The 20,151-nt window shown below is 31.4% G+C and overlaps 5 protein-coding genes across 8 annotated transcripts in view; all 5 read left to right on the top strand.

The window, feature by feature from the left end:
- Nucleotides 1-7,769, top strand: part of LOC108201103 (pentatricopeptide repeat-containing protein At5g39710-like) — a 16,346-nt gene extending 8,577 nt beyond the window's left edge. Inside the window, exon 7 of the mRNA XM_064084511.1 lies at nucleotides 7,149-7,769. Within this exon, the coding sequence (XP_063940581.1) occupies nucleotides 7,149-7,769 (621 nt within the window). The remainder of the gene's footprint in view (nucleotides 1-7,148) is intronic.
- Nucleotides 1-18,314, top strand: part of LOC135149292 (putative pentatricopeptide repeat-containing protein At1g12700, mitochondrial) — a 43,130-nt gene extending 24,816 nt beyond the window's left edge. Inside the window, exon 3 of one of the 2 annotated variants that reach the window (XR_010287662.1) lies at nucleotides 18,246-18,314. The gene's annotated coding sequence lies outside the window, so the exon portion shown is untranslated. Of the gene's footprint in view, nucleotides 1-9,662; nucleotides 9,967-18,245 lie in introns of those variants that run through there. The other variant, XR_010287659.1, reaches the window with a different exon arrangement.
- LOC108201107 (probable helicase MAGATAMA 3) overlaps nucleotides 1-20,151 on the top strand; it is a 25,582-nt gene extending 5,431 nt beyond the window's left edge. Inside the window, exons 2-4 of the mRNA XM_064084619.1 lie at nucleotides 18,675-19,258; nucleotides 19,358-19,444; nucleotides 19,753-20,151. Of these exons, the coding sequence (XP_063940689.1) occupies nucleotides 19,136-19,258; nucleotides 19,358-19,444; nucleotides 19,753-19,962 (420 nt within the window). The 5' untranslated portion in view covers nucleotides 18,675-19,135 and the 3' untranslated portion in view covers nucleotides 19,963-20,151. The remainder of the gene's footprint in view (nucleotides 1-18,674; nucleotides 19,259-19,357; nucleotides 19,445-19,752) is intronic.
- LOC108201090 (putative pentatricopeptide repeat-containing protein At1g12700, mitochondrial) lies at nucleotides 8,429-15,366 on the top strand. Of its 3 annotated transcripts, none has more exons than XM_064084604.1 (2): nucleotides 8,429-8,838; nucleotides 12,152-15,366. In XM_064084604.1, the coding sequence occupies exon 2, from the start codon at nucleotides 12,181-12,183 to the stop codon at nucleotides 14,032-14,034; it is 1,854 nt and encodes a 617-aa protein (XP_063940674.1). In that variant the 5' UTR covers nucleotides 8,429-8,838; nucleotides 12,152-12,180; the 3' UTR covers nucleotides 14,035-15,366. The 3 variants fall into 3 exon arrangements, 2 of the variants coding, with proteins under 2 accessions (XP_063940674.1, XP_017224874.2); XR_010287657.1 differs by lacking the exon at nucleotides 8,429-8,838 and having other exon boundaries at nucleotides 12,046-14,319; nucleotides 15,041-15,364; XM_017369385.2 differs by lacking the exon at nucleotides 8,429-8,838 and having other exon boundaries at nucleotides 12,046-14,059; nucleotides 14,154-15,365.
- LOC108201065 (putative pentatricopeptide repeat-containing protein At1g12700, mitochondrial) lies at nucleotides 17,262-18,667 on the top strand. Its single transcript, XM_017369352.2, has one exon. The coding sequence runs from the start codon at nucleotides 17,334-17,336 to the stop codon at nucleotides 18,642-18,644; it is 1,311 nt and encodes a 436-aa protein (XP_017224841.2). The 5' UTR covers nucleotides 17,262-17,333; the 3' UTR covers nucleotides 18,645-18,667.

The following is a 20,151-nucleotide window of genomic DNA, read 5'->3' as shown; positions in this document are numbered from 1 at the left end:
ATACACCACTCTTCCGTACATGCACATAATTTATAGTCAGTTGCATTTCGGTGGCCAAACTTACCATCGGTTTACGAAAAAATGGCTACATTTCCTGTTTTACATATCGGTGGCTATTGTTTCATTTTAAACAGCATTTTAGTGGCTCCTGTTAAAACAGCCAACAGACTTAACGGGTTTGACGGAATAGTTACTTTTTTTAACTTATTAACTTTACTGTTAATTTATTCTTTACAAAATACAAAATTTTAAACTCTGTATTTAAAGAAAAAAATTAATAACTAAATAATATTATAATAAATTTAGATTTATTATAATTATTATTAATTATTATAATAAATTTAAGATTTATTATGCATCTCGAGTAATTCATTAGCTTCTTTGTGAGTGTAGGTTCAATTATTTCAGAACAAAAAGAAGCTGAGTCTCATAAAAAAGCTGCGTAACGTAGCTTTTTTTTCGTGCACTTTTTTCACAATAATTAAGTACTTCAATAGTTTGCCAAACAGGCACTAGAAAGTGGAAGCGGACTTATGCCACTTTTAAGTCCGTAAGTAGTGTACCCAAACATCCGCTAAGTTTAGGCCATCATTTTGGCACTGCTATCGAGTATAATTTATATATTTGTATTAACTTTTTTTGAATTAAAATTTAAATGTCAAACATTTATCCGTGAATTTTTTTAAAAAAATATTATAAAATTATATTTTATAAAAATCTCAAAATGCATGTAAAAAAGTAACCTAAAAAAACTGCCACAGAGTATTAAAAAAAGCAAACTAACAACATTATTTGGATTTTGATATTATAGCTTCAGTAGTCATTCTCTAATATATAATTGAATTGAATTATTTAATATTTGCAAATATATATAGTTTATTTTCATTCAATAAAAATATAATCAATTTATTTATGAAAAAATAATTTTAAATAGTTGTTACTTTAACTTTCAATGTAAAATTATATTTTTAAAATCAATTTTTACTTCAGATATCTCTTATTCATATTTCATTAACCTCATTTTATATATTATGAATATTTAATGTAATGAATTTGTGAATGTTCTCTTTTCTTGAATTTTGTGACTTTTTAAAATGAAAATGTAAATTAAAACGAATGAGATAAGCATGTTAGTGTCATTACCAGATATCTTGCACTATTTTCAAAAACAAATGTCGTTTTGGGAAAAAGTTTTACCCATCAAACCCTTCCATACTTTTTGACCCAATCTTACTAACTCAATATTTTAAGATGGGCAATGAGTACTTATTACATACACAAGCCTCGCTCGGTCCTGCATGTCCCTACTTCCCATGCTCCTTCTCCCTATTTCCTTTTTTTCGGCTAAGTTTGTACTTAGATTTGTAATTCAAATCATCCCAAATTTATGTATTATTCCCGCCCATGTAAGAGCATCTTCAACGGGGTTGGTTATAATCGTTGGCTAAATTGGATCCGTAAGATATTATGTAAAATTTGCTGAACCTGTAAGAAATTGTGCTTCAACGATATTGACTATATTAGTTGGCTATAATTTAAAAATAGTATGTTATTAATATTTTAGATTGTTAAAATAGAATATATTAGTTCAATATGGTAATAAATGATGTGTAATCTTCCTATAGATTTCTTACAGACCTGTAGCGGATCGACAAATATAGTCATTCATAGAAGGTTGGCTAAAATTATAGACAACAGATGAACGCGGTTGGAGTGGTGTTTTTTAAACTGGTTGGTTAAATTTTTTATTTATATGTTTTGTTTAAAATAAGCATAAATTTTAGTAAGAATACCAGTTGAACTTCAAATAAGCATAAATTTTAATTAATACCTAATCATTCTGTCCCAACCATTTCTTTATATTTTTCTTTCTATAATTTCCATCCAGTTCTTTACATTTCAAATTTTACCAAATATAATATAATTTTATAATATAAAAATTCACTAATCGCATTACTTTTCTCCACTATACTTATTTTATACATTAAATATCAATCAATCCCACCACTAAATTCAATTTTTGATATTTATCTCATTATTTTACTTACTTTTATAACTTTCATGCGCAACCTAAATATAAATATTTGAATAAAATGGAGAGGGTAAGGAACTATTATAATATACTCTCCTGTTTAAGTTTCAATGAATAATTTTTATAATACCAATCAAACAAGAAAGATTTTCCAGCAATATTGTCAAGAACATGTTTATGCTCTTTCGAATTGATGATAGGGCCGTGCCTTATGAAACACACGTGATCCTATTTTCAATACAGCTACACTAATCACAAGATTATAGGTAAGCATTGTTTTAAAAATCTTCTATTGACTAATCTATCTATCTACCTATCAACCTACAGTATATTGAAGCGTGTTTACTACAGTAGATGTCTCATGAAAACATTTCAATCCTGCTTTACTCCGTAATTACGAATTTTACGTGCATGTCATTGACAGCCAGCTGCCACTACAACGGGCCCACAGCATGTAACTATTACAGCTTACATGAGAAGTTTGGCTTCTCAAAGTACGCTTGCTCTTTCTTATATACACAAACTGATAAAAAATACAACTATCCCACTTTCAAATTTCAAAATGATACTTTCTTTTCTATTTTCTATTTCCTCTCAAGTTCTTACGTTGGTTATAAGTTTTCATATTTTGATAATCTGAATTTCTAAATTAAAAATATTATGTTTAAACTTTTAGTCATAGAACAAAATTTTTAAAAATAAATTATGAAATTATACTTAATCAAAATCTTAAATGCGTGTCGAATAGTAAAGAGAACATGTAAAGAAATTAGTTAGACGGAAGGAGTATATATTACTGACCTGCATTCGCAAATTTTCATGTAAATGTGACTCTTTATATTAATCATTATCTTTTATTCAAGGAAACTACGAATTGCATGTAAATTAATATTGATTGCAAAATTTTGAAATATAAATTATTTGAACAAAACGCGAGACGTCGTTAGCTATATAATTATTTTTATTTGATAATAAAATATAAAATTATAAAATATTCGATTAAAGTGCGAGGCGTCGCCGCTCGGCGACGCCGAGGAATACTTTATAAAATATGACTATTTACGTACTAATAAAATATTACATAATTTTAGAATGTAAGTGATGGACGTTTATGATATTATACCTTTCTTGAAATAAATTATATTTTATTTTATTATAATAATTTTATACAAAAATATAGATAAGAAATTAGTTAGACGGAGAGTATATATTATTCACATGCATTTTCAAATTTTCATGTAAATGTGACTCTTTATATTAATCATTATCTCTTTTTTTTTATCAAATATTAATCATTATCTTTTATTCAAGAAAACTACGAATTGCATGTAAATTAATATTAATTGTAAAATTTTAAAATATAAATTATTTGAACAAAACACGAAACATCATTAGCTATATAATTATTTTGATTTGATTATAAAATATTCGATTAAAGTGCGAGTCGTTGCCGCTTGGCGACGGCAAGGAATACTTTATAAAATATGACTATTTACGTACTAATAAAAAATTACTTAATTTTAGAATGTAAGGGATGGACTTTTATTATATTATATCTTTCTTAAAATAAATTTTATTTTATTTTAGTATAATAATCTTATACAAAAATATAGATAAGAAATTAGTTAGACGGAGGGAGTATATATTATTGACCTACATTCACAAATTTTCATGTAAATGTGACTCTTTATATCAATCATTATCTCTTATTTAAGAAAACTACGAATTGCATGTAGATTAATATTGATGGCAAAATTTTCAAATAGAAATTAATTGAACAAAACGCAAGACGTCATTACCTATATAATTACTTTGATTTGATTATAAAATATTAAAATATAAAATATTCGATTAAAGAGCGAGGCGTCGCCGCTCGGCGACGCCGAGGAATGCTTTATAAAATATAACTATTTACGTACTAATAAAATATTACGTAAGTTTAGAATGTAAGTGATGGACTTTTATTATATTATATCTTTCTTACAATAAATTTTATTTTATTTTATTATAATAATCTTATACAAAAATATAGATAAGAAATTAATTAGACGAAGGGAGTATATATTATTGACCTGCATTCACGAATTTTGATGTAAATGTGACTCTTTATATTAATCATTATCTCTTATTTAAGAAAATTACGGATTGCATGTAAATTAATATTAATTGCAAAATTTTAAAATATAAATTATCTGAACAAAACGTGAGACGTTGTTAGCTATATAATTATTTTTATTTGATAATAAAATATTAAAATATAAAATATTCGATTAAAGAGCGAGGCGTCGCCGCTCGGCGACGCCGAGGAATACTTTATAAAATATGACTATTTACATACTAATAAAATCTTACGTAATTTTAGAATGCAAGTGATGGACTTTTATTATATTATATCTTTCTTACAATAAATGTTTTCAAAAAAAATTTATTTTATTTTATTATAATAATCTTATACAAAAATATAGATAAGAAATTAGTTAGACGGAGGGAGTATATATTATGCATTCGCAAATTTTCATATAAATGTGACTCTTTATATTAATCATTATCTCTTATTTAAGAAAACTACGAATTCCATGTAGATTAATATTGATTGCAAAATTTTAAAATATAAATTAATTGAAAAAAACGTGAGACGTCATTACCTATATAATTACTTTACTTTGATTATAAAATATTAAAATATTCGATTAAAGTGCGAGGCGTCGCCGCGCGGCGACGCCGAGGAATACTTTATAAAATATGACTATTTACGTACTAATAAGATATTACATAATTTTGGAATGTAACTGATGGACTTTTAGTATGTTATACCTTTCTTGAAATATATTTTATTTTATTATAATAATAATCTTATACAAAAATACTGATGGACTTTTATTATGTTATACCTTTTTTGAAATATATTTTATTTTATTATAATAATAATCTTATACAAAAATATAGATAAGAACTTAGTTAGGACAGAGAGAGTATATATTATTGGCATGCATTCGCAAATTTTCATGTAAATGTGACTCTTTATATTAATCATTATCGTTTATTTAAGAAAACTACGAACTGCATGTAAATTAATATTGATTGCAAAATTTTAAAATATAAATTATTTGAATAAAACGCGAGACGTCATTACCAGTATAATTATTTCGATTTGATTATAAAATATTCGATTAAAGTTCGAGGCGTCGCCGCTCGGCGACGCCGAGGAATACTTTATAAAATATGACTATTTAGGTACTAATAAAATATTATGTAAATTTAGAATGTAAATGATTATGGACTTTTATTAATTATATTATATCTTTCTTACAATAAATTTTATTTTATTTTATTATAATAATCTTATACAGAAATATAGATAAGAAATTAGATAGACAGAGGGAGTATATATCATTGACCTTCATTCGCAAATTTTCATGTAAATGTGATTTCTTATATTAATCATTATCTCTTATTTAAGATTGCAAAATTTTAAAATATAAATTATTTGAACAAAACGCGAGACGTCATTAGCTATATAATTACTTTGATTTGATTATAAAATATTAAAATATAAAATATTCGATTAAAGTGCTAGGCGTCGCCGCTCGGCGACGCCAAGGAATACTTTATAAAATATAACTATTTACGTACTAATAAAATATTACGTAATTTTAGAATGCAAGTGATGGACTTTTATTATGTTATACCTTTCTTGAAATAAATTTTATTTTATTTAATTATAATAATCTTATACGAAAATATAGATAAGAAATTAGTTAGACAGAGGGAGTATATATTATTGACCTGCATTCGCAAATTTTCAAGTAAATATGACTCTTTATAGTAATCATTATCGTTTATTTAAGAAAACTATGAATTACATGTAAATTAATATTGATTGCAAAATTTTTAAATATAAATTATTTGAATAAAACGCGAGACGTCATTAGCTATATAATTATTTTGATTTGATTATAAAATATTCGATTAAAGTGCGAGGCGTCGCCGCTCGGCGACGCCGAGGAATACTTTATAAAATATGATTATTTACGTACTAATAAATTATTACGTAATTTTAGTGATTGACTATTATTATATTATACCTTTCTTGAAATAATTTTTTTTATTAGTACGTAAATAGTTTACGTAACATGAAATCATTTAATTGAGAATATTCTAAATACAGATATTTAGATTATATCGGTTTTTCATTTATGATATAAAATTTAATTACAATAGTTGTCAACAATAGAGTCTCACAACAAAGAAATTTTTTATTTAATCTGCAATTTATTAAATAAAAAATTTGTCTGTACTATTAGTCCGCGGTATTGTGGCATGTAATTGATACTGAATATGTTTACTTCCATCTAATTAATTGTATGTTAACAAAATGGTTGTGTCTTATAAGGTGTTTTATTGTTTTACTTGATAATATTTAAAATTTGATACTGATATTACATGAATTAAATTTCTATATTAAATTAATTTAAATTACAAGGTTTTAGACACTGTATGTTACAAAAAACATCAAACTATTCGAATTGAATATTTCCAAAAATAAAATTTTTCCTATAATATTAGTCCGCGGCAGCGGGCACCCTCCTAGTAGTGATATATTTACTTGAATAACATGTAATTTTATTTAGGGAATTCAGCTAATGTACTACTTTTTAACATATATATTGCAGAAATATGATTTCCTTTAAACCATTTCGAATATACGACCTTTTGTAAAAAAAGCACTGTAAAGTTTATATTTTACGTTTCATACCAAAGGCAGAGGGAAAGGAGTTTGTTGACAAACAAGCTCGCTCACTTCTGGCTTTCTAATCCATCATCTCATCTCTCAATCACAGCGTATACATACATACACATAATCATACATATGTTCGGAATAGAAAATTGGGGTTCATGAAATTGGGACTTTGTATTGATTGGGTTTATGAATGAAATTCTGCCGGAGAAATCATTGTCGCAGCGGATAAGCCACGCGGCAGTGGTTGGTAGAGGAGAGAGGATAAAGAGTTTGGTGGAGAGAGGTAAAGAAAGAGATCGAGAAGGAAGCAGTGGGTTGCTTTTGGTTGAATTTTTGTTTGCCTTTTAGTTGATTTTGTGGTTACTTTTGTTCCAGAACCTCATCAGATTTAAACTTATTCAACCCGATGTTGTTACCTATAACACAATCATTCACGGCATCTGCAAGAGAGGGAGTCCTTCTGTGGCTGTGAAGTTGTTCAAAATTATGGAGAAGAAAGGTTGCAAGCCTAATACTGTAACTTACACAACAATTATTGACTGTTTGTGTAAACATAGATTAGTTGATCAAGCATTGGGTCTTCTCCACCCAATGACAAGGAAAGGCATATCCCCAGATGTTATAACCTACAGCTCGTTAATTCAAGGATTGTGTGACATTAATCGATGGCATGACGTCAAACAATTGCTCAAGGAGATGGATCTTAGGAACATTTCTGCAGATGTTTTTACTTACAATATATTGATTGATGCGTATTGCAAAGAAGGAATGATTGAAGATGCTGAGGATGTGATAGAGTTGATGATTCAAAGAGGCCATTATCCTGATGTAGTCACTTACAATTCACTAGTGGATGGATACTGCTTCCAGGGAGAGGTTGATAAAGCTTTAGTAGTGTTCGAAAGCATGACTAGAAAGGGATATTGCATGATGCTCTTAGCTATAATATCCTCATCAACGGGTACTGTAGAAAGAAGAAAGTGGACAGAGCAATAGATTTTTTTCAACAAATGCCCTTTGAAGGTTTAACCCCAACTATTGAGACGTACAACACTATACTGCAAGGTTTTTTTCATGTGGGTAGACATGTTGAAGCACGGAAATTTTTTAAGGAAAAGATGATTAACCAAGGCGTTGAGTTAAACAAAGTGACATTCCGTATCTTGTTGCATGGTCTTTGCCAGAATAATTATGTTGTTGAAGCACTATCCTTTTTTCAAATACTGGAATCGAGGGGGTTAGTTCCTGATTTACATGTTTACAATATTCTGATTGATGGACTAATCAAAAATGGACATCTAGAGAATGCAAGAAGCCGTTTTGACAACCTTCATGCGAAAGGTTTGTCACCTGATGTCAAGACATACACAGTGATGATTCAAGCGTATTGTTATGAGGGGTTATTGGATGAAGCAAATGAACTATTCAGGGAAATGGAAGGAAATGATTGCTTGCCTAATGATGTCACATTCAACATGCTTATCCGCGGTTGTTTACAGAATAAGAAATACTATGAAGCAGGTGTACTCCTAGATGAAATGCTTGGTCGCGGCTTTGCAGCAGATGCATCTACTGCATCTGTTTTACTGGATTTACTTGATGTGCAAGAACAGGATCCTGCTCTGCTTGCTTTGTGCAAGAAGTGCTTGCCGTAGGTGTAATGAAGGAGAGAGTTCTCAGGTACATAATCTTTTCGATTTTGCCAGCATTTTTGAAGGTTTAAAAGCAACTATTGAGAGTTATTACAGTACTATATTGCAATGTTATTTTCTTACAAGCAGTATGTGGAGAGGGATTACTCCATGAGGCGAATGAATTGTTGGTGGACTTTTAATGGTTGTTTGTCGACTGATGTTACCTATGACACACTTATTGTGTCTGTTTTTACAATAAGAAGTATGCTGAAGCCGGTGGTCTATGAGATGTGTGCTGGTGGCTTCTCAGCTGATGCATCTACCGCCTCCCTGTTACTGGACCTACTTGAATCACAAGAACAGGATCCTGCTCTTCTTGCTTTGCATAAGAAGTATCTGCCATAGGTCAAGCAAAGTGAGGGATTGCTAAGGTACATAATCTTCAATTTGCCAACATTTTAATTTCAAGGGTCTGCAACCCTAGCAGCACTCATTTCAAATGCATTGTCGTTAAATTTGCAGTTCTTCTCTGACTGATCACAAATGATTTGGTGTTATCTTGATATAATTTTGTTGAATTTAAATTTAAGAATGGAGCTCCTCTGCACTACATCGACTTTTTGTCTATAGAATGTTGATTTATCTTAATGTCTTTATTACATGAAATAACTAAAAGGCTTAATATAGCTTAACTGCAGTCTGAAATTATCAGCGCAATGAGTAAAAGAGCTTGTATGTGTATGGGTTTCTTTCCATAGGTAACTTCGGTTACCACTTTTATCAAGAATTAAGTAGTCTGGAATTGGCTAATGCTGCAGGATAGTAGTCCATTTAAAATTCTAAGCCACTGAGTTGAATAGATTTAGCAAAAAAAGAAAGAACTGCAAATCAATTAAAGAGACTAGAGAGATTGGCAGCCTCGACAAACTGTAAACTATTCATAAGTGAAGCACAATGCTAATGTATATTGGATGTGTACCTATATTTTGATGGATTATTTTATCAAGTATTTTGGGAGAGAGTAAGGTTTCGAACTCAGGAAATATATATGATGTTTTTCGTGGCTTTATGAAGCCTTGCCGATGGGGCTAGGTGGAGCGAGTTCCTTGCTTGCAGCGAGTGTCTTGTGCATCCTATAATCCGTCCCTGGTCATGGACTTCTAATTTATCTTCTTCACTATATCACCTCTCTTACTACTCTTAGATACTGACCTCTGATGACCTTAGTTGAGGTCATCTGATTCTGAGTCTGCAGACTTCTCAGTGCATTGCAGAACCATTCACCTGGCCAGTGCTCTCAGATAAAGAACTTGAACGGCTGATCAGACCAGTCAGCCCAGGTCTTTAATGTCAGCTGGGTGGAACTTTTTGTTGGTTTTTAGAGTGGCAACACAGTGGATACAATTGTATACATCCCTACAGCGGTATTCAGCTCGTAACTTTGTGGATATTGTATGCTTTCAAAAGATTTTGCAATTCTGAATCTGACACACCGGATCTGCGATCCCAGTGAGTTCTTAATTATATTGTATGCTTTCAAAAGATTTTGCAATTCTGAATCTGACATACCAGATCTGCGATCCCAGTAAGTTCTTAAATATATTTGCAATGTTGTTACCGGGACTTGCATGAGACTAACATATTAAATAAGATAGATCAAGAAGAAGATATTATTAGCCTTAAACTTTAAAGTATCGAGTTATAAGCTAATAGTGAAACTGAGAAACACTTCTCATCTTTGGGAACTAAGAGCAAGTGCTGTGAAATGCTGAACCCAAGTGCTCTGCCACTCTTTTCTTTTTTCCTTGCCACCTAATCAGAAAACGGGCTTTTAAAAATTTTGGGCAACTCACTCTAATACAAAGTGTGAGAATCAGATTTGAGTGCCAATTTCTTTAATCTTCTCCGTCACCTAGAAAAATATAGGTCCTAGAAAAATGCGAATGCACAAGGTACTTTTTATTCGAATAAAGATTTAGAATGTTTTTATCAACAAGATTACAAGACTGAAGATCATTGTCCTTGTACAACTATTTATGTCAAAATGTTCACTAATAACATTCAAACGCCACGTTAAATTCATCCAACTTTTATCGAAGTGGTTAACTTGTTGTTTTCGATAGAGGCTCGTTTTGATAGTCATATATATCATTTCAATAAGTTTCTCAAAAAATTAAATAGAAAAAAATGACTAAATTGATAATTTCTGCTTTAATTATTAATTTAAGATATTTTTAATAGTTATCAATATTTTAGGATTTATGTGAAAGAGGCCATCATTCTCGTTAGAATATACTCTCCGCCCCCCAATTTTTATCGTTTGGAGTGGAGTACTCGACACGCATTTTAACACTCATATAAAATATAGTTCTATAACTTATTTTTATAATTTTTTTCCAATATAAAAAATTTAAACATTAAATTTTTGTTCAGAAAAAGAATAAATTATGAAGCTATACTTTACATGAACTTTAAAAATACGTGTCAAACACTCCATTCGAAACGATAAAAAATTGGAGGAGAGAGAGGGAATATCACCTATCTACCCGATTTCTAAGAGCAAGTCCAATGGTGGTGCTAAAATAGGTGCTATTGCTATAATATAGCACCCAAGCAAAAAAATCAACTCCAATGGGATGCTAAACTTGAATGTAAAATAGCAAAATGCTATACTTGGTGCTAAATATAGAACCAAGTATAGATGGTGCTATAATTGCCACATAAGCATGCAAGTGACAAAATGCATTAATAAAGTAATACTGACAAATATAGTTATGTACTTTAAGATTATATAATTGGAATATAACTTTATTTGGATATATTTGGTGCTATTTTACATTTATCATTGGACCATAAATTCTATTTTAGCACCAAAAACCACTTTTTGATTTCAAATTATAACAATAGCTACATCTATTTTAACATCACCATTGGACTTGCTCTAAGGATGCCATTTAAACACTCCAATTGCTATAAAAATCACCATGTCACATCTAAAAGATATTTTGACAACAAATTTAACCTAATAATAGTTGCAAAATGAAGTGTATTACATGTAAGCCCATGATAAAAATAAATCACAATAATATATACATATGCATGTTAAAACATATAAGGACATATATAATATGTTATTTTTCGAATATTTCTCTGACACCTTCAACTTTGTTTGGCTTTCACATCTAAGGACATATATCATATATTTTATTAGGAATATTCTCCTCACACCTTCAACCTTATTTGACTTTCTTACTCGATTTTTAGTGATCAAACAAAAATAAGAATTGTCTATGTGAAACTCGTATATTTAAAAAAAATACTCAATTCTATAAAACAAATCAAAATTTAATAACGTGATATATAATAATATGACAGTTTTAAACAAGTTCTCGTAGAGATGAAGTTAGGTGGTTGAGATATCTTAACATATGACCACTTTAATATAAAATATTAAAATTTATTATATTTTTGAAATAATAAAATGACATAAACAATGATGTAAATAGTCCAATCGAGCTCTCGTCAAACACTTATTAAATCTAAGTTATATAAAGGCTAAAAACAAATGTTAAATATATCAATTTATTTGGAAAACAATTTAAAGTTTTATTTAATATTGAGTGAACTAAAACGGGAATACTATTTTAAGAAACCTAATAATTTCTGGTACAGAGTGATAACATAGGCGTAAATCAAAATTCTGGGCTTCAGTTGATGATACTCTGCTCTTTTGCGTTCTACCAGGTAAAAATCTGAGTCTGACAAGTAGAGATATGATGATGAAATTTGTGATATTTAATTCTCGATTCCTACCACATTCTGCAGCTTCAGCTCTTACTTGTTGTCTTACATCCTATTCTGTTATTACAGTTTCTCACTTCTCCACTAACCCTAACCCTAATATTCCCTTTAAACCCAAACCCCATTTCCCTTGTTCCTCTAATCCACCTCATGCTCGACTTCAACATTTACTCCTTGAGAAATCTAAGGTTGGTTTTGATAAACTCGATGATGCTCTTCAACTGTTTGATAAAATGCTCCTTATGAAGCCTCTGCCCACTGTTATCAACTTCACTCAACTCTTAACAGCTCTTGTTAAGATGAAACACTACTCCGTAGCTGTCTCCCTTTTTAGAAAGATGCGGGTAGAAAGCATCCCTGTTGATATATTTACCATTACTACTATTATCAACTGTTTTTGTCACTTGGATCGTGTTGATTTTGCCTTTTCATTACTGGCTGGAATCATCAAGCACGGTTTTGTGCCAAGTGTGGTGACTTATACCACTCTCATCAGGGGCCTTATTTCCCTAGATATGCTTCAAGAGGCTCAGCTTTTGTTCCAGAACCTCATCAGATTTCAACTTATTCAACCCGATGTTGTTACCTATACAATTATCATTGACGGCATCTGCAAGAGAGGGAATCCTTCTGTGGCTGTTAAGTTGTTTAAAATTATGGAGAAGAAAGGTTGCAGGCCTAATACTGTAACTTACACCACAATTATTGACTGTTTGTGTAAACATAGATTAATCGATCAAGCATTGGGTCTTCTCCACCAAATGACAAGGAAAGGCATATCACCAAATGTTATGACCTACAGCTCTTTAATTCAAGGGTTGTGTGACTTTAATCGATGGCATGATGTCAAACAATTGCTCAAGGAGATGGATCTTAGGAACATTTCTCAAAATGTTTTTACTTACAGTATATTGATTGATGCGTATTGCAAAGAAGGAATGATTGAAGATGCAGAGGATGTGATAGAGTTGATGATTCAAAGAGGCCATTATCCTAATGTAGTCACTTACAATTCACTAATGGATGGATACTGCTTGCAGGGAGAGGTTGATAAAGCTTTAGTAGTGTTCGAAAGCATGACTAGAAAGGGAATATTGCCTAATACTCTTAGCTATAATATCCTCATCAACGGTTATTGTAAAAAGTTTAAAGTGGACAGAGCCATAGATCTTTTTCAACAAATGCCCTCTGAAGGTTTAACCCCATCTATTCAGACTTACAGTACTATACTGCAAGGTTTTTTTCATGCAGGTAGACATGTTGAAGCACGTAAATTTTTTAAGGAAAAGATGATTAACCAAGGCGTTGAGTTAGATAAAGTGACATGCCGTATCTTGTTGCATGGTCTTTGCCAGAATAGTTATGTTGTTGAAGCACTATCCTTTTTTCAAATACTGGAATGCCGTGGGCTAGTTCCTGATATACATGTTTACACTATTCTGATGGATGGACTAAGCAAAAATGGACATCTAGAGAATGCAAGAAGCCTTTTTGACAACCTTCCTTTGAAAGGTTTGCGGCCTGATGTCAAAACATACACAATGATGATCCAAGCATATTGTCATGAAGGGTTATTGGATGAAGCAAATGAACTATTCAGGGAAATGGAAGGAAATGATTGCTTGCCTGATGATGTCACATACAACATGCTTATCCGCGGTTGTTTACAGAATAAGAATTACTGTGAAGCAGGTGTACTCTTAGATGAAATGCTTGGTCACGGCTTTGCAGCAGATGCATCTACTGCATCTGTTTTAGTGGATTTACTTGATGTGCAAGAACAGGATCATGCTCTGCTTGCTTTGTGCAAGAAGTACTTGCCGTAGGTGTAACGAAGGAGAGAGTTCTGAGGTACATAATCTTCTCGAGTTTGCCAGCATTTTTGGAGGTATAAAAGCAACTAGTGAGAGTTACAGTACTATATTGCAATGTTATTTTCTTACAGGCAAACGTGTGGAAGCAACTAGTGTTTTAAGAGCTGCTACGATGAATAAGTTGCTGACCTGGAGCCATTCTGAGAATAGGTTATCTTTGTACAATTTTCATCAGCCAATGCATGCAAGGTTATTTAAGGTGGATCATATCGTGAGAAGGATCAAAGAGAAACTGCTGTCAGCCTGGCTTTAATTCAAATTTGATTGCACTGATCAACTTCAGAAGGAAGCTCAACCATTCTTATCATGGTATTCATTTCTCGAATCTGAATAGTCAAATAATTCAGGCAAAAGATATTAAGATCTTCATATAGAATTATCAAAGTATATTAACTTGCATGGATCTCCCTCATTAATTCCATATCTTCACTGGCCAATGCATGCTGAGTTTCACGTGCAAGTCAACTGTATCAGCAACAGCAATGATGAACTCAAGTGGTTCTCCTCAAGCTTCAGTCGAGCATTTACTTACAAACGACTCTTTCAGGCATGTAATGGTGGGGGCTATCCCCTTCCTAACGCGATTGGCGAACCAACTCTGGGCGATTTATGCCCCGCTGAGTCGTGCCATAATCAAAGGATATGCTTCTGTTATCCTGGAAACTGATAACTGGGAGGCGTTTCGTACTGTGAGGGACTTCCTAATGGGTGCTCCAGCTGCAGTTTATGATCTAGTCTCACAAATCGATATTTTGCTCAAAGACAGGAGCTGGACTTGTGTGATAGCGTATGTCTTGGGGTCGATCATCCAGATTTCAAGGATGTGGTGCTTCTTGACTAGGCCCAAGATCCTGTGAATTTTTATGCTACCCTTGGCTAGTTGATCAAATTCATAGATTGGGTTTAGGTCAAGTTAACGCCCCTGTTAACATGGCTCATGCTCCTGAAAAACATGCAGGATAATGGTTTAGCCATGCAGAATGGTCAGTTTTAGATGGATAATTGTGTGGAAGAGGTGGGTGCTCAGGAGGAAACTCACCAAGCTGGAATGCTTGCTGCTGATCTCCTCTTTGTTGGATATCGACTAATATGCTCCTGCTTTGATGCTGATTTTAGGTCCCAAACTTTGACTTATTAGTTCCTAATGCTTGTACTTATTTCCAATCATCATCTTCTTGTTGGAAGATTGTTTATATATAAAATTGTGCTTACAAACAAAATAAAAAACTCAAGTAAAGTCGGCTAAATGATGACCTGCTCACCACACTATTGATAATTGTTTGCACTATCACATGAATATTTATTTCTATGATTTTGTTTTTAGTTTATCCCTATATAAGACAAGTTTAAACAGAGATCAGAGGGAGTCATAGCCACTCCTAAAATTATCATTATATTGATACATGTATATTATAATTAAAAAAAATTATATATTTATTCAGAGAAACCGTTATGAGAAATCACTGATCTATTTCTAATTAGCTTTTTAACCTGTGCAAAACACAGATTGCTTTATACTATTTTTTTTAATGTATGTTATATATATCTTTTGTTCATTCTCTTTAAGTTGAGATTATTTGTATAATTTAAATTTTATATTTGTTTGTATTTTAAATCATTTTATCTTGATGTCTAAATGTACATATATCCTCACTATGATGATATTTATTAAAATATAAGTATAAAAAAATATATATTATTTAAAATTTTATTATATAATTAAATTATCACTCACTTAAAATTATTGAAAATTTGATATAGAAAATTAGATTCTTGTCGAATCATGAGTCTTTGTCGTATAGTTAAAAAATGATATATATATATATATATATATATATATATATATATCATTTTATTAAATCACATATATAATTTTATTAAATCATAATAATTAAAATCGGTCGATTAACCGAATAATCGATAATCAGACGGGTTTTAATATGATTTAGTAAAATTCAGTTAAATCGATGATTAATTGGTCAAAACTGGATTAATCACTCAAAAATCAGGAAAAATATTAAAATTTACAAAATTTGTGGGGAAAAGTTAAAATTTTAAAAATGATTAGATATATGTTATTTATATGTATAATATTAAATTAATTCCAAATCATGTAATAATTAATGTATATTAACAATTAGACATTAATGTATAATAAATACATTAGTACAAAATATCAATAATAACCTTTATATACTCTATAAATGTATGTATAATGAGCCAATGATAGATTTAGTATTACACAAATCGAAAATCAGAATTAGGAAAAGTTCACTTAGTCGGTATGTTAGTCGAGAGTTCTGTGAGCCGGTTGGTATTCTAGTCACGAATCTCTTTAATTTATAACATGTTATAATATATTTTTTATTATCTAATAAACCAAAACATTTAGGTCAGTATGATGGGTCGGTATTTGGTTTACGTATTTTTTTAACTTAATATGTTCCATACTATATTATTAATTATCAATAACGAAATATTAAAAGATTGATAGGTTGATTTACATATGATTTTATAGATCTCCTTAAATTATAACATGAAAAAAAAAATGTAATGTAACATTCTCAGTAAAATATATATATTCGACCTCATTTTTAATTAGCAATTTGACGAAATTAACTATTAAGAATTTATCATCCGTTAAATAAAAATTTATTTAATCATATTATTCTATCATAATTTTATTCTCATAATAGTATTAGTTTAAATTAAAATATATACGATAAAATAACAAATATTATAACTGCCCGGGTATTGCACGAGTCATAAACTAGTATATAAATATAACTCTTGACCACTGTTACAGAAATCGGAAATCAGACCTAACCAGTTAATCTACCGATTTAGTATTAATCGAAAATCGGGAATTAATCAGAGGGATTAATTGGAATGAAAATCGAACGTATTTTAATATTTAGTTATATGGCATTGGTTATTTAGTAATAAATATATCTTTATTATATCATAAATTCTGTACTTATTAATATTTGAATTGATATAGTATTTTAATTCCAATAAACTTATTATATTTATTTCTATTAAAAAATTATAAAAATTAATCGATTTTCCAAAATCAAATCAATTCACAATGTTGTAATGGATTAATTGATTAAATCGGGAACACGAAGCTTTGACCCTAAAAGTTTTTGAATGAGATAATTCAAAAACTATTAGCTGGAATCATCAAGCACGGTTTTGTCCGTGATGTGTTTACTTATACCACTCTCATCAGGGGCCTTATTTCCCAAGATATGCTTCAAGAGGCTCAGCTTTTGTTCCAGAACCTCATCAGATTTCAACTTATTCAACCCGATGTTGTTACCTATACAACTATCATTGACGGCATCTGCAAGAGAGGGAATCCTTCTGTGACTGTTAAGTTGTTCAAAATTATGGAGAAGAAAGGTTGCAAGCCTAATACGGTCACTTACAACACAATTATTGACTGTTTATGTAAACATAAGTTAGTCGATCAAGCATTGGGTCTTCTCCACCGAATGACAAGGAAAGGCATATCCCCAAATGTTATAACCTACAGCTCGTTAATTCAAGGACTGTGTGACATTAATCGATGGCATGATGTCAAATTATTGCTCAAGGAGATGGATGTTAGGAACATTTCTCGAGATGTTTTTACTTACAGCATATTGGTTGATGCGTATTGCAAAGAAGGAATGATTGAAGATGCGGAGGATGTGATAGAGTTGATGATTCAAAGAGGCCATTATCCAGATGTAGTCACTTACAATTCACTAATGGATGGATACTGCTTGCAGGGAGAGGTTGATAAAGCTTTAGTAGTGTTCGAAAGCATGACTAGAAAGGGAATATTGCATGATGCTCTTAGCTATAATATCCTCATCAACGGGTACTGTAGAAAGAAGAAAGTGGACAGAGCCATAGATCTTTTTCAACAAATGCCCTCTGAAGGTTTAACCCCAACTATTCAGACTTACAGTACTATACTGCAAGGTTTTTTTCATGTGGGCAGGCATGTTGAAGCACGTAATTTTTTTAGGGAAAAGATGATTAACCAAGGTGTTGAGTTGGATAAAGTGACATGTCGTATCTTGTTGCATGGTCTTTGCCAGAATTGTTATGTATTTGAAGCACTATCGTTTTTTCAAATACTAGAGTCCAGTGGGTTAGTTGCTGATATACAGGTTTACACTATTCTGATTGATGGACTAAGCAAAAATGGACATCTCGAGAATGCAAGAAGCCTTTTTGACAACCTTCCTGCGAAAGGTTTGCGACCTAATGTCAAGACATACACTGTGATGATCCAAGCATATTGTCATGTAGGGTTATTGGATGAAGCAAATGAACTATTCAGGGAAATGGAAGCTCATTATTGCTTGCCTAATGATGTCACATACAACACACTTATACGCTGTTGTTTACAGAATAATAAGTACTATGAAGCAGATGTACTACTAGATGAAATGCTTGGTCGCCGCTTTGCAGCAGATGCATCTACAACATCTGTGTTACTAGACTTACTTGAAGTGCAAGAACCGGATCCTACTCTTCTTGCCTTGCGTGAGAAGTACTTTCCGTAAGAGAGGGCCTTGCCTTTCTCTGTACTTCAGGCTTCTCTAGTTGAGATGCTGCTACTAATTCTGCCATACTTCCTCTCCAACTCTTTGCTACTTGAATAACATGTAATTTTATTTATACCAGTAAGTATCATTATTTTCTCCAGTCATTCAAGTATCAACTTGAATCGTTCATATTAGCAAATATGGCTAGTTACAACAAAGTAGCTAACAATTACCGCTTCCACATGGTGGGGGCTGGAGCCCCCTAAATTTTACTAATTTTAATCAACAGGATGATTGATAGGAGGCTCTGCAAAAGATTTATGGTTATTTGATTTGCTAACAAATTTATTCTTTTTATAAAAAATTTACTATTCATTGGTTGAGATTAATATGGCTCTATATACGCCTTGAGATTTTATTTGAATTTATAATCACCGGATGCATCTTGCGCATTACTTGTTTTCCTCGTTCTAAAAGTTGTAAATTTTGTTAAATGTATCCTGTTCCTAATGCAGGGAAGAGAAAAAGATGTTGTTGTATTTTCATGTGTCAGGGGAAGCAAAGATAAAGGCATCGGATTTTCTGCTGATTCTCCGAGAATGAATGTTACCAGAGCAAGGTCTTCTGTTTGGGTAATAAATTTGAAGCGCTTATTTTAATTTTTTCAGAACTGTGTACAGTACACTTATAGCTTTGCTTATATAACAGAAGCTGCCTTTTTGTTTATTCAGGTTGTGGGTTCTGCTTCAACTTTGAGAAAAGACGAGCACTGGAAAAATCTCATCAAGAGTGCAGAAAAGAGGAATGCTCTTTATAAGGTGGTTAAATCTTTTTAGACTAAATTTGCTTTGCATCTCCTTTGCCATCACTCAGAAACAAAGTTTCGATATCCTCTTCTACTACATCTACATCAACTGATTTGAATTTTAAAAATTCAAGTGAACATTTAAATTTTTCCTTATTTGGCTAGAAGACAAGAATGGAGAATGAAATTTCCAGTTACAGTTTTATTAAGATGTGTCAATTGCTATGGCGTATATACAAATATGTTATCCGAAGATTATTGTTGCTGCAGCAATGGAGCGTATATAATTAAGAATTTTTTAAATTTTATATCTCTGTTCAGGTTTCGAAGCCGTATGCTGATTTTTTCAGTGACGCAAACATTGCATCTATGGAGATTAAGAAGACCGTGCCAGAACTGCAGGAAGTCCCTAATGATGATATTGGTTTCGACATGGCTATAGATGTTAATGTCGATGATGGACCAGCAGATGTTCAAGATTGGGGTGGGGGAGATGCAGAAGGGTTTGACGGAGCTGGAGATGATGACTAACTTGGGATCAAGATTGGGGTGGTGGAGATGCAGAAGTGTTCGACGGAGCGGGAGATGATGACTAACTTGGGTATAGCAATGTGTCCTGGTTCACTCTGTTGCTGCTATAGTAAAAACATTTTGTATATTATAAAATCAACAATGCTCATGCAAATTTATCAACCCAATTATTTTTATTATTTAGTTATA

The sequence above is a fragment of the Daucus carota genome, chromosome 9 (assembly GCF_001625215.2).
Source record: "Daucus carota subsp. sativus chromosome 9, DH1 v3.0, whole genome shotgun sequence".
NCBI lineage: Eukaryota > Viridiplantae > Streptophyta > Magnoliopsida > Apiales > Apiaceae > Daucus > Daucus carota.
This window is presented reverse-complemented; position numbering and strand designations above follow the sequence as displayed.